The 17,828-nt window shown below is 38.6% G+C and overlaps 1 protein-coding gene across 1 annotated transcript in view; it reads right to left on the bottom strand.

Moving 5' to 3' along the window:
- The window catches only part of KIAA0232 (KIAA0232 ortholog), a 115,128-nt gene that overhangs the window by 33,246 nt on the left and 64,054 nt on the right, over window positions 1-17,828 (bottom strand). The window contains exon 3 of the mRNA XM_058301269.2: window positions 1,993-2,130. Within this exon, the coding sequence (XP_058157252.1) occupies window positions 1,993-2,130 (138 nt within the window). The remainder of the gene's footprint in view (window positions 1-1,992; window positions 2,131-17,828) is intronic.

Here is a 17,828-nt window from a genome sequence, read left to right as displayed (position 1 = left end):
ATAAGCAAAGGAAAATGGACACAGGGAAGCTAGAGGGATCAGCAGGAAGCTGGAAACCAATAGAAGCCTCTCCTGTACTTTCCCTCTCTTCAACAATGAATGGTCTTGTGGATCTTCTAATCTAAAAGAAGAAAGAAGAGAAATGGGAAGTTGTGGCCATGTGTATTGCCATGTGACAGAAAAACCAACGACAAAGGATTGCCACTGGCAGCCCCAGAAAGCCAGTCTTTGGGGAGAAAGCGACATCTGGCTGACACCTCAATTTTGGACTTCCCCTAGCCTCAAATCCATGAGTCAATAAATTTCTGTTGTTTAAGCCATCCCACTGCATGATATTTATTTTAGCTTAAAACAACCCTAAAGGAAGACAAAAAGGAATAACTGCTGATGGTCCAGTGTGTCATGGCTGGCCCCCTTTTTGGGGCCAGTTACCACCATCTTCTTTATCCTTTTATTGGGACAATGTATCCCCAAAATTCTAAGTTTATTTCTTCCAGATTCAATGCCTTCCAGAACAAGGTTATTAAGTCATATGGGAATTTCATCCAGGTCCAACCATGGTACCATACCCTCCTTCCCTCAACCTCAATAGATTAGCCAGAGAGTTTCATACCCCATCAGGCAGGGACTACTGGTAACCAGCAGGAAGCAGCTACAGAAGAATGACTACTGCCCTTCAGCTCCCCCTTAAGAATAAGGGTATAAACTCTCTGAGGGGGTCAGGGGGAGCTGAGGCAGGTTAGTACAGGAAACTAGGGAAGGTGGCTGGTCTGAATAAAGCCATAACAGCTGGGACCCTCCTGGTCAGAACACAAACATAAGACTCATCCCCCCACATCCCCAAATACACCCAGAAACCTCGAGGAAAAGCAGCTGTTTGAGAACAAAGCTGTAACTGTTAGAGCTGAAAAGCCTGCCAAGATCTGGGTGACAAGGTCCCATTTCAAACTCCCAGGCTCAAATGAAGTCACGGATAACTTCAAACAGAAAGGCCTCCCCATGGGTTCCCTGAAAGCTGACAGGTGAAGGCAGAAAGTCAAACAATCAGGACAGCAAACAGCTGAGATCCCTCCTTAGTATGGCAAAGGGGGAGGAGCAAAGGCCTTAAAAAGACCCACCCGGGGCCCACGCACATAACTCATCCTGTAACATGCCTGGTACCCATGTCTTGCATGTGTACTGTATCTCTTGTTTCTTAATAAACTCGTTACTGGCCTTATTAAACTGAGAAAGGGAAGCAGGGGAAGGATTAACTATTTAACCTTGTATTATAAAGTTTTTAAACCACACTATGCCGATAAAATGGTAAAAGCAAAATTTCCTTAGTAACTATGGTCTCAGAGATTATATCTTATAGATTAATAAAATAATTCATAGTATTAATTCAAATAGGTGATTTTTATCATTTTAGGATACTAAACGATGTGAAAAATCTTTTATATGCAGTGATAAAAAAGCAATAAAATAGTCATATAAATTTTTTTTAAAAGCCCCCCAAAAAGGGAACATAATAAGCAGACGTAGTGTTCTTAAAGTATTAGAACTGCTATCCCACTTCTAGACATCTATTCAAAAGAATCAAAAACAAAAAAACAAAAAACCACTGGAAAATATTCTGGAGAGCATAACAAAAAATCAAGAGCAAACTAAACGTCTAGTAATAAAGAGGAAATTTTTACTGCTGCTGTAATATTATTTGAAGAAATATACTTAGTCACTAAAAAGAATATAGACAATGCAATAAGTAGATATATATAATGTTAAGTTGAAAGAAAGGTATAACATTTTGTATGTACTCTGATTATAATGATGGTACATATAAAATAATTTTACATATAACAATATAAATGCAGGAAAAAGCAAGAATGTCCATCTTACAGTAAGAGAATAATTTATTTTTCTAAAAAATCAAATTCTTTTATTTACAATTTTTTAAAAAAAGTACTCCCTCCCTTTTTTCCTCTAAGTATTAGAAATAAAACTTAAACTTACTTCATCAGAAGCAGATCGAAGACACTGAACAGCAGCCTGTTTTTTCATTTCTTCTAGAGTTAGATCTGAAGACTTTTTCTTACTCTTTCCCCATTTCTTATAAGCTCCTTTTTCCCAGCCCAGGAAGATGTCATTCTCCTAAAGTGAGATTGAACAAGGTTAAATGATGAAGACTAAATAAAAAGTTTCAAAAACTACTGTTTCCCACATACTTATACATACAGTACACCCTCTATACCAAATATATTCATTCACAAAATGGAACACACTATAAATTGAGACATCACAGAATACTGTCAAGACACTGTACTTCAGAAAAACTAAGTTCGGTATCTATTATTTAGATTATTATTTCTGGGATGATCAAGGTCATGGCATGCAAAGTTTTATGATCTTGGTAAATCTGAAACACCTGCATGTATAGTAAATATTAACTAGTAAATGACATTTATGTATAGATGTAAATATCACTTTAATTTCAGTATAAATCCTGTATTATATGCACAAATATCCTCTCTCCTGTACTTTTTCATTCTTGAATAATGACTGGCCTTGTGGATCTTCTAATCTAAAAGATAAGGGAAGTGGATGTGATTCAAGCAATTGGGTGCCTGCCTACCAAATGGGAGGTCCTGGGTTCGGTTTCCAGTGCCTCCTACATAAAACAAGCAAGACAGCGAGCTGACATGATGCCTTGGCACAGTGAATTGATGCAGAGAGCTGACAAAACAAGATGATGCCATGAGATGACACAACAAAGAGACACGAGGAAATACAGTGAGACACATAACAAGCATGAAGCAGAGGTGGCTGGAGCAATTGGGCACCTCCCTCCCACATGGGAGGTCCTGGGTTAGAGTTCTGATAACCTCCTAAAAAGAAGATGAGTACACAATGAATGGACACAGAGAGCAAACAGCAAGCACAAACAATGGGGGGAGGGGGAAAAAGATAAAAGATGTAAAATGTAAACAGAAGTATTTTAAGTTAATTTAAGTTTATATTTTTCCTTCTTTTGTGTGACCATTTAATAAAAATCTGAAGAAAATTTGAAAAGCAAAAGGAAGGAAAGAGAAGGTCATCCCTGATCCCAGAACCCAGTGAAAAACGAGAATAATCTGGGCTACTGCATTGTCATGTTTGTATGCTTTAAAAAAGTACACCGCCATGTTACTACAAATTCTTTGGTTATATAATATTCTAAGATGTAGGTTTACTTAGCTATTTCCTTAGATTGGGACAATAAGATTGTGTTGTATCAGTATATAAGTTTAGGGCGTAATGCCATCTTAGTAATATTAGGTCTTCAAATTCATGAACATTGGACGTCTTTCCATTTAGTTAGATCTTTAATTTCTTTCAATATTGCTTTACAGTTTTCAGTGTACAAATCTTTCATTTTTTTTGTTAAACATATTTCTAAGTATTTTATTCATTTTGATAATGCTATAAATGGAATTGTTTTCTTAATTTTATTTTTGGACTGTTCATTACTAGTATATAGAAATAAAACTGATTTACATATATTTTTCTTATATCCTGCAACTTTGCTGAATTTGCGTATTAGTTCTATTTTTTTTGGTAGATGACTCAGGATTTTCTATAAATAGGATTATGTTATCTGCAAAGAGAGAGAGTTTTACTTCTTTCTTTCCAATCTGGATGCCTTTCATCCCTTTTTCTTGCCTAACTGCCCTGTTAATGTGAATTTGTAAATAAGATTTTACGTGGAAATATCTTTTCACACAAAAAAAGTAATGCCAAATACTGATATCAATCCAAAAGCATGACTTTGTCTGAACATACTAATTCCTTGAAAAGCATTTATAGAATTCTTTTAGGTTCTGTTCTTGATGTGTGCCTTTTAGCGTGCCACTGAATTGCACATAAACCACTTCCAAGTGAAAATTAGATGGAAGCTCCACAACTGAACAGTTAAATAGGTTGTGAAATACAGAAATTTCCTTTGCATTGTGTCAAGGTCTAAAATGCTGCTGGAAATGTCATTTGAGTTCAAACAACATATTTCCTGCAAATCTGTGTGAGAATGGCCACCTCACTTATTTTAACTTTTAACACCAAGGGAAATGCTTAAAGCAACCTGACATTATTTGTGATTCAACGTTACTTACTGAAATGACTTCATGGCATATAAATCTCTATAAAGAGATAGAAAATTTTAAAAGAAACCAAACCGAAATACTGGACTTGAAGACCACAATAAATGAAATAACTTCCCTAGAGGGTTTTCAACAGTAGATTGGAGCTGGCAAAAGAAACAATCAGTGAACTGGAAGACAAGAAAACTGAAATGATTCAGGCAGGGCAGAAAGATAAAAGAAGTAGAAAGAGGTAATAGACAGAGCCTAAGAGAGCTGTGGGACACCATCAAGCATACCTATACACACATTATAGGAGTTCCAGTAGGAGGAGAAAGGCGCAGGAATATTCAGAGAAATAATGGCAGAAAACTTCTCAAATTTCCCAAATTTAAAAAAGACATGAATATGCACAAGAACCATCCCAGACACATAGGAGTCAAACAGTTCAATGCCCAGGAAAAGGTGCAAGTTCCAAAAACTACAAGAGAAGAGCAATATGTTATAAATTAGGGAGTCCCAATAAGCTGATTTCTCATCAGAAACCATGGAGACAAGAAGTCAGTGGGACAAAATATTTAAAGAGCTCAAAGAAAATAATTTCCAACCAAGAATCTTGTATTTGGCAAAAATGTCTTTCAATAAGGAGAGAAAGAAAAATACATTTCCAGGTAAACAAAAGCTGAGGCAATTCATCAACACTAGATCTACTCTACAAGCAATGCTAGAGTGAGTTCTTCAAAATGAAAAGAAAGGATACCAGGCAGTGGACTGAAGCAGCATAAATAAATAAAGACCTCTGGTAAAAGTGCCCATATGGTTAATTATAAATGCTAGTACTATTATATTGGTGGTTTTTTTTGCTTTTGGTATATAACACCAATTTTTACTTCTTACCGATTATGCAAATGCATAAAAAGTTATGACATATCTATGGTTTGGGGCATACCGTATATTAAGATGTAATTTGTAGCTAGAGTAACAAAAGATGGGGTTATACATATAGGAACATGAACGTGTATCCTACTGAAGTTAAGTTGGTATCAAGTAAGATGTGACAGTTGTAGATACAGGATACTGAATTTTAGCTCCATGGTAACCACATTTCTGAATATGAAAAACATACAGAAAAAAACAAAGACTCAAAATGGTAAATACAAAAAAAACACAAATCTCAAAGTAGACATTAACAGAAGAACTAAGGATCACTAAGGATCAGAAAGTGAAAGGATGATCAGAAAAGGTATAAGACTTTCAAAGACAAAACGGCAGAAGAAAGTCCTGCATTATTGATAGTTGCTTTAACGTAAATGGATTAAAGACAGAAATTGGCAGGATAGGTTTTTTTTTGGAAAAAAAAAAAGCATGAGCCAACTATATGGGTATACAAGAGATTCATCTTAAATTCAAAGACACAAGTAGGCTGAAAGTGAAAGGATGAAAAAAAATTCTATGCAAATAGTATGGGGTAGCTATACCATCATCAGATAAAATAGTCAAAAATGGTATCAAAGGACAAAGAAGGTCATTATATACTGACAAAGGGGTCAATTCAACAAGAAGACAAAATTAATAAAATATATTTGCCTAATAGCAGAGCCTCAAAATATATGAAGCAAATATTGACAGATTTGAAGGGAGAAGTAGATGGTTCTACACTAATAGGAGATAGCAATACAGCACTTTCAATAATGGATGGAACAATTAGTAGATCAATAAGGAAACAGAAAACTTGAACAATACTATAAACCAACTGAATCATGGACTAATATAAGACAGCAGCAGAATACACATTCTTCTCAAGTATATATGGATCATTCTGCAAAATAGACCATATATGTTAGGTCACAAAACGAATTTCAAAAAATTCAAAATACCAAAATAAGACAATGTATCTTCTCTGACTGCAGTGGAATGAAGCTAGAAATCAGTAACAGAGGGAGAAGTGGAATATTCACAAATAATGTGAAAATGTAAACAATCAATGGGTCTAAAAATAAATAAAAGGGAAATTAAGAGAAATCTTGAGATGAATGAAAAGGAAAACACAACATACCAAAATGTATGTATAAGATGTAGAAAAGGCAGTACTGACAGGGAAATTTATAGCTCTAAAATGCTTACATTAAAATAAGAGGAAAGGGAGCTCAAGTGGCTGAGCGACTGCTTCCCATGTATGAGGTCCCAGGTTCGATACCTGGTACCTCCTAAAAAAGAAAAAAAAAGAATCTCAAATCAGAAATGTAACCTCACAACTGAAGGATATAGAAAAAAAAGAGTAAAACAAACCGAAACCGAGCAGAGAGAAAGAAACAGCAAGGATTACAGTGGAGATAAATGAAATAGAGAATTAAAAAAAAAAAAAAAAAAACAGAAAAATCAATGAAACTAAGAATTGGTTCTTCGGAAAGATCAATAAAATCAACAAACCTTTCGCTGAACTGACAAAAAGAGAGGACACAAATGGTCCTTGGAATAGAGCAATGAACTAAGTCAAATTCTTTTATATTTTCAAGCTCACAAATGAGGTACATGCAAATATTTATAGCTGCTGCTGAGCCATGTCCCTTTAAATAAAAGGCAACAATTCCTGAACATGTTACTTATTTCCCCCTTTCTCTCCATCAAAAAAGAGGGAAAAGTGAGTTTAGGATTCCTCTTTTGAGTATTTTTCTCAATTTTACTTAATTTTTATAGGTAATATAGTCAATCACATAACACAAAATCCTAAGTGTACAACAGGGTGCACTCCTCCTCCTCCCCCACGGCACTTAGTCCCTCCAAGTCCCCTGGTTTTGAGACATAAACCAAGTTACACATTTCTTGTGTATCCTCCCAGATGTTTCTTGCACTTAAGCAAACGTGAATTGCTATCCATACACATAGTCTTCCAGAAATAATAGCTTGTTATGTATACATTTTTCTGCATTCTGCTTTTTTCACTTATATTTTGGAGTCCCGTCATTCTATTTTTCCTGGCTTTATGTACTATGTGGATGCATTGTAACACATTTAACTAATAGAAGGCTTTCTTATTTTATATATATATATACACACACACACACACATTACAGCAATTAACCACCCAATTTCAAATGAACACAGTATAAAAAGACTTTTCTATTTTATTCATTTTTTTATCATTTTAGTCTTCTATGCTGTACTAATTAAAAATTCACTCAGACCTAAAGATAAAATATTAGAAACATGCCAAATATTCAAAAAAGCTAAATGAAGTGCAGTGTGATTTTTCAACGTCATAATCTTCAAGAGAGCACCCAATTATCAAGTACCACAAGAAGCTAATGGCTGAAGGACTTCTCAGCATGAGAATCTACTGCCAGGTCCTTTTTTAGATGCTCCTGTGAGGTAATATAAGGTAGCTTTCTGACTATCTCTAGCTGTCTTCTATATTTGAAAAAAAAAAGGAAACTGGAACCTGGAAGAAGAAAAAGAACACAGCCTTCTGAAATACAGCTGGTCCCACTGACGTCTGCGGCTGGTTGCTTAGCATCCACCCCTGCCTCCCACGCCTTCCTGTTCACAGCCTGGTTCTGAATAAGCGAAACCTGTCGTGGGTTTGAATGGGACGACTGCCACTCCCATCTTGGGGTTCTAATTGGCTTAATACAAACCCAGCACATTTCGTCCCTTTGGCTCAGAGGGAGCCATGTGGCCAATGAGAAGGAGCACTTCATGGATTCTGCTGCACACGTAGGAAACCATTTCCTTTGGTGAGCGTGTGGGAAGATGATACCAGAAGCACTGTGCTCACTGCCATGGCTCTCCAGCCTCAGGGAGCTGCCAGAGGCAGGCAGAGGCAGCAAAGAGACGCAAGTGGTGCCGTGATGCTCTCAATCAAACCTAGATGGGCCAGCCTTACTTCTGCACTTGGAGTTAAGTGAGACCTTTTTCCCCTTACGGTAATTTTGGCCAAATTTTTAGTTGCTTGTGAATGAAAGATATATTAGGATTTGAAGAAAGCCTCTAATTAATCAATTCACTGACATTTTCTTATTAAAGAACTACACTGCCTCCAATAATAGCTCCAATCAAGAATAATTTCAGGGTAAAACTACCTTAAAAAGTTTTTCTACTAGGTCTTTAGCCAGCAATGACAACTTCCTCCCTGCTCTCCCTGCCTTCAGTCACTCAACCCAGCCCTACTCACCACCATGCCATTTTATACTGCTGGCTAAATATAGCAATGGACTCTTTGTCTCCAGGACTAAAATATAAATCCCCTAGCGCAGCATATCAGGTTCTTTGTAATATGCTTCCTGCTTGCTGTTCCCAGCCTAATCTCCTCCCGCTCCCTCACCACACTCTCTTCTGGCCCCACTGCCCTGGGCCCCTTCCTGTTTCTGTGACCTTATACACACCATTCTTTTCACCTTCCTTCCAGCCCATCCAACTGTTACCTCCTGTCACTCCTTCTGTGCGCCGTGCCCAGCAATCCACCCTCTGCACTCTCGGCATTTTACAGAGCCTTAGGTTGTCAGTGATCTCTCAGGGACCATCCTTAGCCACCTCACTATACTTGGTCACTAGAAGATAGAATGAGGATAGAGAACTGGGAGCAAAAGACTAGTTTGTGCAGAATTTGTAATGAGGTTGACTGCCAATGTTTGGAATTGCATAGAGGTTTTGATAGCACATTAAAGTGAATGTAGTTAGCACTGTCAATATGGGGGTATGATTATTGGTTGAAAGGCAATGTTTAGGGCTGTGTATGTGACTAAAAGAAAAGTTAAAGGATGAAATATAGGATTGTATAGCATAGTGAACCCTGTTGCACATGAATGGGTTAACAGTACAAATATAAGAATGTTCTTCCAGGAAATCAGAACAAATGCACATTAATTTACAAGATGTTGATAACAGGGTGGTATTTGAGCTAAAATGAATCTAAAGCAAACTAAGGACTGTATAAATAGTAATACATGAATATCTTTTCATAAATTGTAAAAAAAAAAACCATCCTAAATGACAGGAACTAGTCACAAAATACTGCATATATTGACTCCATTTATATAAATTATAAATATAAACAATTTATAGAGATGGAATTAGACTAGGAGATATGTATTGCAAGGGAAGAAGGACTGAGAGGTGACTGTTAAGGGGTGGGGGTTTCTTTTTGGAGTAATGAAAATGCTCTAATATCGACTATGGTGATGAATGCCCAGCTCTGTGATTATAATAAAAGCCCAATGGCAGTGCTGATGCGCGCAAGGAGTGCCGTGCCACACAGGGGTGTCCCCCGCGTAGGGGAGCCCCACGCGCAAGGAGTGCACCCATAAGGAGAGCCGCCCAGCGCGAAGGAGGGAGCAGCCTGCCGAGGAATGGTGCCGCCCACACTTCCTGTGCCGCTGACGACAACAGAAGCGGACAAAGAAACAAGACGCAGCAAAAAGACACAGAAAACAGACAACCGGGGGAGGGGAGGGGAATTAAAATAAATAAAAATAAATCTTTAAAAAAAAAAAAAAAAAGCCCAATGAATATACAATTTGGATGGATTGTACGGTATGTGAATATATCTCAATAAAATTGCTTAAAAAAAAAAAACAGAAATGTGAGTTTTTAAAAATGTATAATTTACATTTAAACATTTTCTCTCAATTCCATGAAAAAAAGATTCTACAAAAGAAACATCTTCATCTGATATCTGAGGAGGCAGATGGGTATGAATCTGTATATGCATTGGTGGTAGTGTGAGGCTTTTATGGACCCCAGAAAATCATGCCCTTAGAGCTAATCCATTCCCATGGTGTAAACCCATCGTAGGGGGGACCTTCTTTAGATTAGGTTACTTCAGTTAAGGCATGGCCCAGGGTGGCTCTTAATCCTCTTACTCGAGTCCTTTATAAACCTGATGAATACAGAGAAAAACCCCAGAAGCTGACAGAGAGCCCTGGAAGGCAGAAGCTTGGAAAACAGAAGCTGTGGGCAAAGGAGTCGAGGGGAGAAGGCAGAGACCCACAGATCGCCACATGCCTTGCCGTGAAACAGAGTCCAGGATTGCTGGCAGTCTTTGGGGAGAAAGGCCTGATGATGTCTTGATTTGTACACTTTTCTCAACCTCAGAACTGGAAGCCTGCAAGCCAATAAACCCCCATTGTAAAAGTCAACCCATTTCTGGTATATTGTTTTTGGCAGCTTTTAGCAAACTAAAACTAAAACTAATTCCTACTTTATTTTCATGTTCCTCATGTGGAAAGGTTTATGCTTTTTTTTTGCCAAACACTAGTGCTTAAACAAAATATTTCTAAACCTGATGGTAATTTTAAAAAGTAGTCAACTTTCGTATGAAAACCAAAGCTTATTAATATTATTCAAGGTCATTCCTAAGAGCTTAAGGGGGATAATCCCTAGCTTATTTTCAATGCATAAATTCATAAACTGTTCTAAACACGCTTTAGCTGAAAGGATCCTGTATCAGTCAGCCAAAGGGGTGCTGATGCGAAGTATCAGAACTCTGTTGGCTTTCATAAAGGGCATTTGAGGTGGCAGCTTACAATTACAAGACCCTAAAAAGTCTAACTCAAAGTTACTTCCTCACCAAAGTCTGTTGCCATGATTTGAAGCAAAATAGTGGGCAATGTCTGCAAGGGTTCAGCCCTCCTCTTTCCTCGTAAGGCTCTGGGGACCCAGCTTCTTCCTATCTCAGCTGGAGGCTGGCATTAAGGCTCTTTTTTCTCCCTGGGGCTTGTTTCTCTCCAGGCTCAGCTGCTTTGGTGTCTCCACAAGGTCAGCTGTAGACTCTCAGGCTCATCTGTATTTCTGGGGCTGTGTTTATGGAACACTCTTCCTGCATATCTACTTCAGTGTTCTCCTTCTCCATGCATTTACTTCCCAGGGCTCCAGCATCAAAACGCCAACTCTCTCCTCTGCCCTGTAATTTTCTCTGTGAGTCCCCACCCACCAAAGGGGCAGGGACTCAACATCCTACTAACGCAGTCAGGCCTTTATCATAATTTAATCATCGAATCAAAGCCTTTATCATAATTTAATCAAGTAAACCACTCTCTCTTCCTGCATATCTGCTTCTGTGTCTATTTCCATGTGAGAAACTGTTTTATCCCCTTCAAAGGGGTGGAGACTCAACCCTGCATGCCTTAATGACGCGGTCAAGTAAGAGCCCTAATCTTGATTCAATGAAGTAAAAGTGAAACCTCTGAATCTAATACAATCTAGTATGCCCAGAGGAACAGACCAGTTTACACACACAATCCAGTATCTATTTTTGGAATTCATAAACAATACCAAACTGCCTATCTATCTATCTATCTATCTATCTGTACCAGAGCCACTCTGCTCCTTTATATAATTTTGAAATACACTACAAGAATTTTTACACACAGATATATTGGCTAACAGCACCATAAAATATTAATTTAAAAATGCAAATGATATATAGCTAAAAGGTTAACAAAAAAAGTAAAAAATAAGTCACTTCCACCTCAATGTCAATCCCCAAAGGTAAACTATTGTTCAGTTGATATATGTCCAATTACATTTTTTAATAGTGAGATTTATCCCACATACCGAAGTATATGCAACATAAATGTACAGTTTTAATAATAAGCATATATACTGGTACACCAATCAGGTTATAGGCAGACCTAGAATCCTCCCAGGAACCTTGGAAGCCTAACCTGTCATAATCTTTTGGTACCTTTTAGTTTGTGTAAGGTATTTTAGATTGGAGACAATATTCCTCTGAATTTTAAAGGTATTACCCCACTACATTCTCAACAGCAACACTGCAAGTCAGAAATCCCAATTCTTTGCATAAGGCCTGTTTTTTCTCTTTGGGAAACTATAGCATCTTCTTTGTCCTTAATGGTTTAAAACCACAAAATTATGTGCCTTGGGGGAGCAGTAGTTCAAACACAGTTCTAAAACTCTTTGACATTCCTCCATCAAGAGATTCCCTTGAATCCATGGAAGTTTGTGACTGCTCCAACTAATGAAGGACAGTGGAAGTGATACTATGTGATCTGAGGGTTAGGTCAGAAAGGCCTTGCAGCTAGGTTCTTGCCTGGTTCTCTTGGGATGCTCACTGCAAGGGAAGCCAGTTGCCACACAAGAATTCTGACTACCCGAGACCCACATGCAGATGCTCTGGTCAATAGTCCCAGCTGAGCCCTGCCTCCTAGCACTCCTTGCCCAGGTAACAGACACAGGAGTGAAGCTGTTTTGGCCCTCTAGGCCAGCCCATCAGCCTTCTGAGTACCACTGAGTGACTTCAGTCAAAGCCACAAAGAGCAGAAGAATCACCCAACTGATCCCTGCCCAAATTCCTGAACTAGAGTATCTGCCAGGCATAATAACATGAATTTTTTAAGCCACTAAATTCTGGGATAGTTTGTTATACACCAACACTCCTAACAGAAAAAAAGAATCTTTTATACTAAATGTATCTCTTCTGAGCTCAAAAGAACACCCCCTAGTCCTCAAATTGTGCTTTTTGGTGAACAAAATACATGTTCATTCCATCTTTATGTACCATGAAAACATATGCTCTTTAGCATTCTACTTTTTTTTAAAAAACCTGGTCACTATACCACAAAGGAATAATGGTAATCGCCACTGCAATCTGTCTCCAGTCTAAGAAAACACCTTTTCAGGAGACCTAATCATGCCAAATATAAGAATAACATCCAGAAATGCTATCACGACTGTGACAGCTTGAAATTATTTTATGAATCACAAAAGAAAAAGATTATGTTTGTGAACTAATCCATTCCTGTGGGTGGGAAACCCTTTCAACTGGACTAACTCAGTGAGGCATGACTTGGGTTGAGTTTCTGCCCCCTTGCTGGGTCTGATAAAAACAGACACAAAAAATGAGAATCACCATATTTGATCCTGCAACGTGAAAGAAAGGACTGCAGTTTTGCCCATAACTGAGCTGGAATGAAAGAAGCCTCCAAGAGCCTCAAAGAGCTGAGGCCCAGGGAGAGATGAGCCATATATGCCTGACAGCTCGCAGCTGAACTCCGGAATACAGCGGAGCAGCCGGAATTGATAGAGGCGGCCTGGAAAGAGACAAGTCCTATGCCTGACTGCTCAAAGCTGAGCTCCAGGAGCTGGGCTCTGAGAAAGGGTAAGTCTGAAAGGGAAAAGAGACCTGGCAGAGATCAGTGGCCATCTGGATTTGCCATGTGGCCAGATAACAGGACCAAAAGAAGCTGACTTTGGTGGGAAAGCATCTCTGCTGATGCCTTAATCTGGACTTTTCACAGCCTTGGAACTATAAGCTTTTACCCAAATGAATCCCCTAAAAGTCAACCTATTTCTGGTACTTTGTGTTGGCAGCCCTGTGGCACACTAAGACATATGACCATGCTTGCTGAACCCATAATTAGAATACCCGACAAGGCTAAATATTTTATATTGTGATTGTTCTGGAAAACAATAAGAATATAGTTTCAGCAGCCTGTTATCTCTGCCTCTATTAAAGATATTAGCCTGACTGCTAGGAGAGGAATGATTAATAGGAGAAAAAGTTATTTTATGGAGGGATGGAAAGATCTACAGGGAATGGCAATAACAATAATAGTCAACATTTACTGAGCCCTCACCTTGTGTCTGTTACTGCTCTAACTATATTATAAGCACCTAAAACAATGCCTGGCTCAAAAAATGTGGTCCATGAGTCTCCTTTAATTCTCAGTAATGCTATCAGATAGCACATAAAGTACACATTTTAGAAATGGGGAAACAGGCACAGAAGTGTTAATTTGTCCCAGAAGTAGTGTAAGTCAGAAAGTAAACAAGGTGGGATTAGAACCCTGGCAGGCATGACTCCACGGCCCATGTTCTTAATTAAGTACATGAATGTGATGTACAGCAAGGGGTGAAAAAGTAAGCAGTCAAGAATTGCAAAAGGCAGAGACAGAATATGAGGCTGTGAGTCTGATGGACACTCAGGATAAAGATCAAGATGCCAGAAAGGAAACTGTGGTCTGAATCAGTTGGTACAATGATTTTTCATCTTATAACTCCTCTCATACCTCCATCTTAATTCTTTATAATCTCCAATGATAAATTTTATTCCACCACAACCCCATTCTCGAGAATGGTCCTTGTCACTTTTGGAATCAATACAAATACATGCTGTGGTAGTTTGATATTATTTATGAAGGCTAAAAAGAGGTACTGATTAGGTTTCTAAACTGGTCTGTTCCCCCGGGCATGATATCCTTTGATTGATTTAAACTCAAAGGCTTTACGTTTATTTGATTAAATCAAGATTAGGGCTTTGATTCATCCACATCATTAGGGTGTGCACGTTGAGTCCCTGCCCCTTTGGTGGGCTATATAAACAGACACTCACTCAAGCAGAACACAGAAGCAGATATGCAAGAAAAGAAAGAGAGCTCCATTGACACAGAAGAAAACTTTGATCCTGCAGCCCTGGGGTGAGCTGAGCCATTCGCCTCATAGTTTGATGAAGAGACCAGAGTCCTGAGCAGCTGAGAAGACCTGAAAAGAAACAAGTCCTCCAGCCTACAGCTGAGACAGGAAGAAGCTGGACCCAAGGAGCCCTGAGAGGAAAAGGAAGGCTGAACCCTCACAGACGTTGCCTGCCACCTTGCTTCAACATGTGCCAATAGACTTGGGGGAACAAACCTTGAGTAGAACTCTTAAGGGCCTTGTAACAAGCTTTTACCCCAAACAAATACCCTTTATAAAAGCCAACAGATTTCTGGTACTTTGTATCAGCACCCCTTTTGGCTGACTAATACACATGCATATACACATTTTTCCATCAGTAATAAGTTGTAACATCCTAGCTAGGGAAGGTTCTAGGAAGAAACCCCTGGCTTCCTTCCTGGAGCCCTATAATTCTAGTTTGAAAAATATTAACCTAACTAGACATATTTAGCCAAATAATGATAGAATAAAAATAAGGAAGTGCTGTTTGCATGCAGATAACACTGCCTGTCACATAAAATTTATCTGATTAAAGCCTGTTGAAAGAATGTTTGTTGAAATACAGTGAAGCACCCAAGGATCCCAGGATGGGGCAGACTGTTGTGTGGCTACTGCTGAAGAGTCCATAAACTGTAAAGAGAACTGTAAAGGGAAACACTGCAGAAGACAGCTTTTTGTAGTAAAATGCTATGTTAACAAGGACATACCACAAGAGTACATCACAAGGGAGCTAGCCATCAGTACTGGCATTATTCTTACATGACCTGTGGGCAAATATAAATAATGCAATAATCCAGTCACATTTCTAGAAAGGATTATGAGGAGAAACTTGCTGTTGACTCTCAATCTAGCACAACCTCAAGCCCAGGGACATCAACTCCCCTTTACTTCAAAGTTTTACTCAGTTTCCCTTTTAATCATTTTAAAGTAAAACTGTAAAATCTCTTGAACTCATGTAACAAAAACTCACTGTAGAGTTACAGGAACCAGGAGTGATCTTCCAGGTCTCCTAGCAATGCATGTTCCAGTGTCCTTCACTTCCTCTCTAGAATGACTTGACTCAGATTCAACCGTGAACTGAGAAGACACAGGAGTTTTTCCCCAGGCTAAAACCCACAAGTACTTTGGGAAAAAAAAAAAAATCAATACCACAGAGTTTCTAAAGCTTGTCTTTAGAGTGTTCTTATGTTACTCAATCAACAATTACTTGTTACACATGAAAACAAACAAATACCATCCAGCAACAACAAAAACCCTGTGACATAAAATGAGCATGGGGTTTAAGTCTGACAGACATGGGGTTGATCCCAACTCATCACTCACTGCATGACCTTGGTCAGACCACCTAACCTCTCACGTCTCCAAATGGGTAAAAAGATGAAGCAGTGCATCGAAACGTCAACTAATAAAAGAAGGAAAAATTGAGTTATAAAAACCACTATTTTGCGACTATCAAAGTACTAACTGATTCAGGCGGGACTCATCAATAGATGGTAACTCTACACAATCCAACATGTAATAATTACAAAGAGAAAAGTACCAGGCTTTACAATAAAGAAAGCTGGAGATACCATCAAACCAAAGTCAACACTGCCAAAAATGACACAACGTGCCACCTGACATGATGCCTGGAGGAGAAGGAAAGTTCATGGCTTATGTGATGTTACTGCAGAGAAGGTATAACCTGACTCCAAACATGAGGAACATTAGACAAATCCAAATTACGGGATATTCCACAAAATAACTGGCCTTTACTCTTCAAAGATGTCAATATTATGAGACACAAAAGATGAGGAACAGTTCCAGACTAAAGGAGATTAAAGGGATGTGACAACTAAAGTCAATGTATGATCTCAAATCAGATCCTAGGTGAGGGAAAAAACTAAAGAGACAAAAACTGAAATACTGACCATATATTACATGATAACGTATACTGATTTTAAATTTCCCAATTATACTATGGTTATATAGGAGAAAGTCCTTAATCTTAAGAATATATGCAAGGGAAGTGGATTTGGCCCAATGGATTATACTACGGTTATACAAGAGAAAGTCCTTGATCTTAAGCATATATGCTGGGAAGTGGATTTGGCCCAATGGATAGGGTGTCTACCTACCACAAGGGAGGTCCAAGGTTCAAATCCAGAGCCTCCTGACCTGTGTGGTGAGCTGGCCCGTGCAGTGCTGATGCGCTTATGGAGTGCTGTTCCACACACGGGTGTCCCCTGCGTAGGGGAGCCTCACACACAAGAAGTGCCACCGTAAGGAGAGCGGCCCAGCGTGAAAAAAGTACAGCCTGCCCAGGAATGGTGCCGCATACACAGAGAGATGACGCAACAAAAAGAGACACAGATTCCAGGTGCTGATACAAGCAGACTCAGAAGAACATACAGCAAATGGACACAGAGAACAGACAACTGGGGGGGGGAAGTGGAGAGAAATAAAAAACAATCTTTAAAAAAAAGAACATAGCAAACTTTACTAAAAAATATATATATATATATATATATAAAATATATATGCTGACTTATTTAAGGTAAAGGGTCATAACATTTGCCATGTAACCCCAAAATGTCTCAGGGAAGAGAAAGAGAAAATAAAGCAAAGGTGGAAAAGTGTTAATAAGCGGTGCCTCTGGATGAAGTATACATGAGAGTTCTTTGCACTATTCTTGTGTTGTAAATCATTTCAAACTAAAATGTTAAATTTTTTAGTAAAATGAATATATGACCTTTGCCTATAAGGATCTTATGATCTGAGAAAGGTAATATATTCTTGTAACTATAATGAAGAGCTCTACAGTAGAAACGTGGTCAAGTATGGCAGACATGGTTTTCACAGGGAATTACCAGAAAAGGATTCACAGAGAAAGGTGACTTGAGCTTTGAAGGAGTGAAGAAAAGTAGTTTATATTTACATCTAAAAATGATATCTGATTATCTGAGAGAACGTTGATGAGAGCACAGTAATCAGGGCCAAAAAGGACTATTCTCTAGTCTTTCAGTATCTCCATAGCTACCTTTCAGAAGTCTATGTGCTGAGGGAAATAATACTCCACCCACTCCCTACCTTGGTCACAGACCATAGCCAAAACTTGCCTACTCCCTTTACCCCAAAATAAGGTTTGGGGAAGCAGTGTACATGATCTTCCCCTAGAGTCATAGATCTGCTTTTGCCACTGTTAAAAGGGATTTATAATTTCAGGGAAAAGTAACTTAAGAACTGACTACATGTCACCTCTTATGAAGGCTTCACCATCACAGGCATCCTTTTCAACTTGGCCATCCT

This window comes from Dasypus novemcinctus, chromosome 1 (genome assembly GCF_030445035.2).
Source record: "Dasypus novemcinctus isolate mDasNov1 chromosome 1, mDasNov1.1.hap2, whole genome shotgun sequence".
Lineage (NCBI taxonomy): Eukaryota > Metazoa > Chordata > Mammalia > Cingulata > Dasypodidae > Dasypus > Dasypus novemcinctus.
Note: the sequence above shows the minus strand (reverse complement) of the source record. Positions and strands in the feature narration are given on the sequence as shown.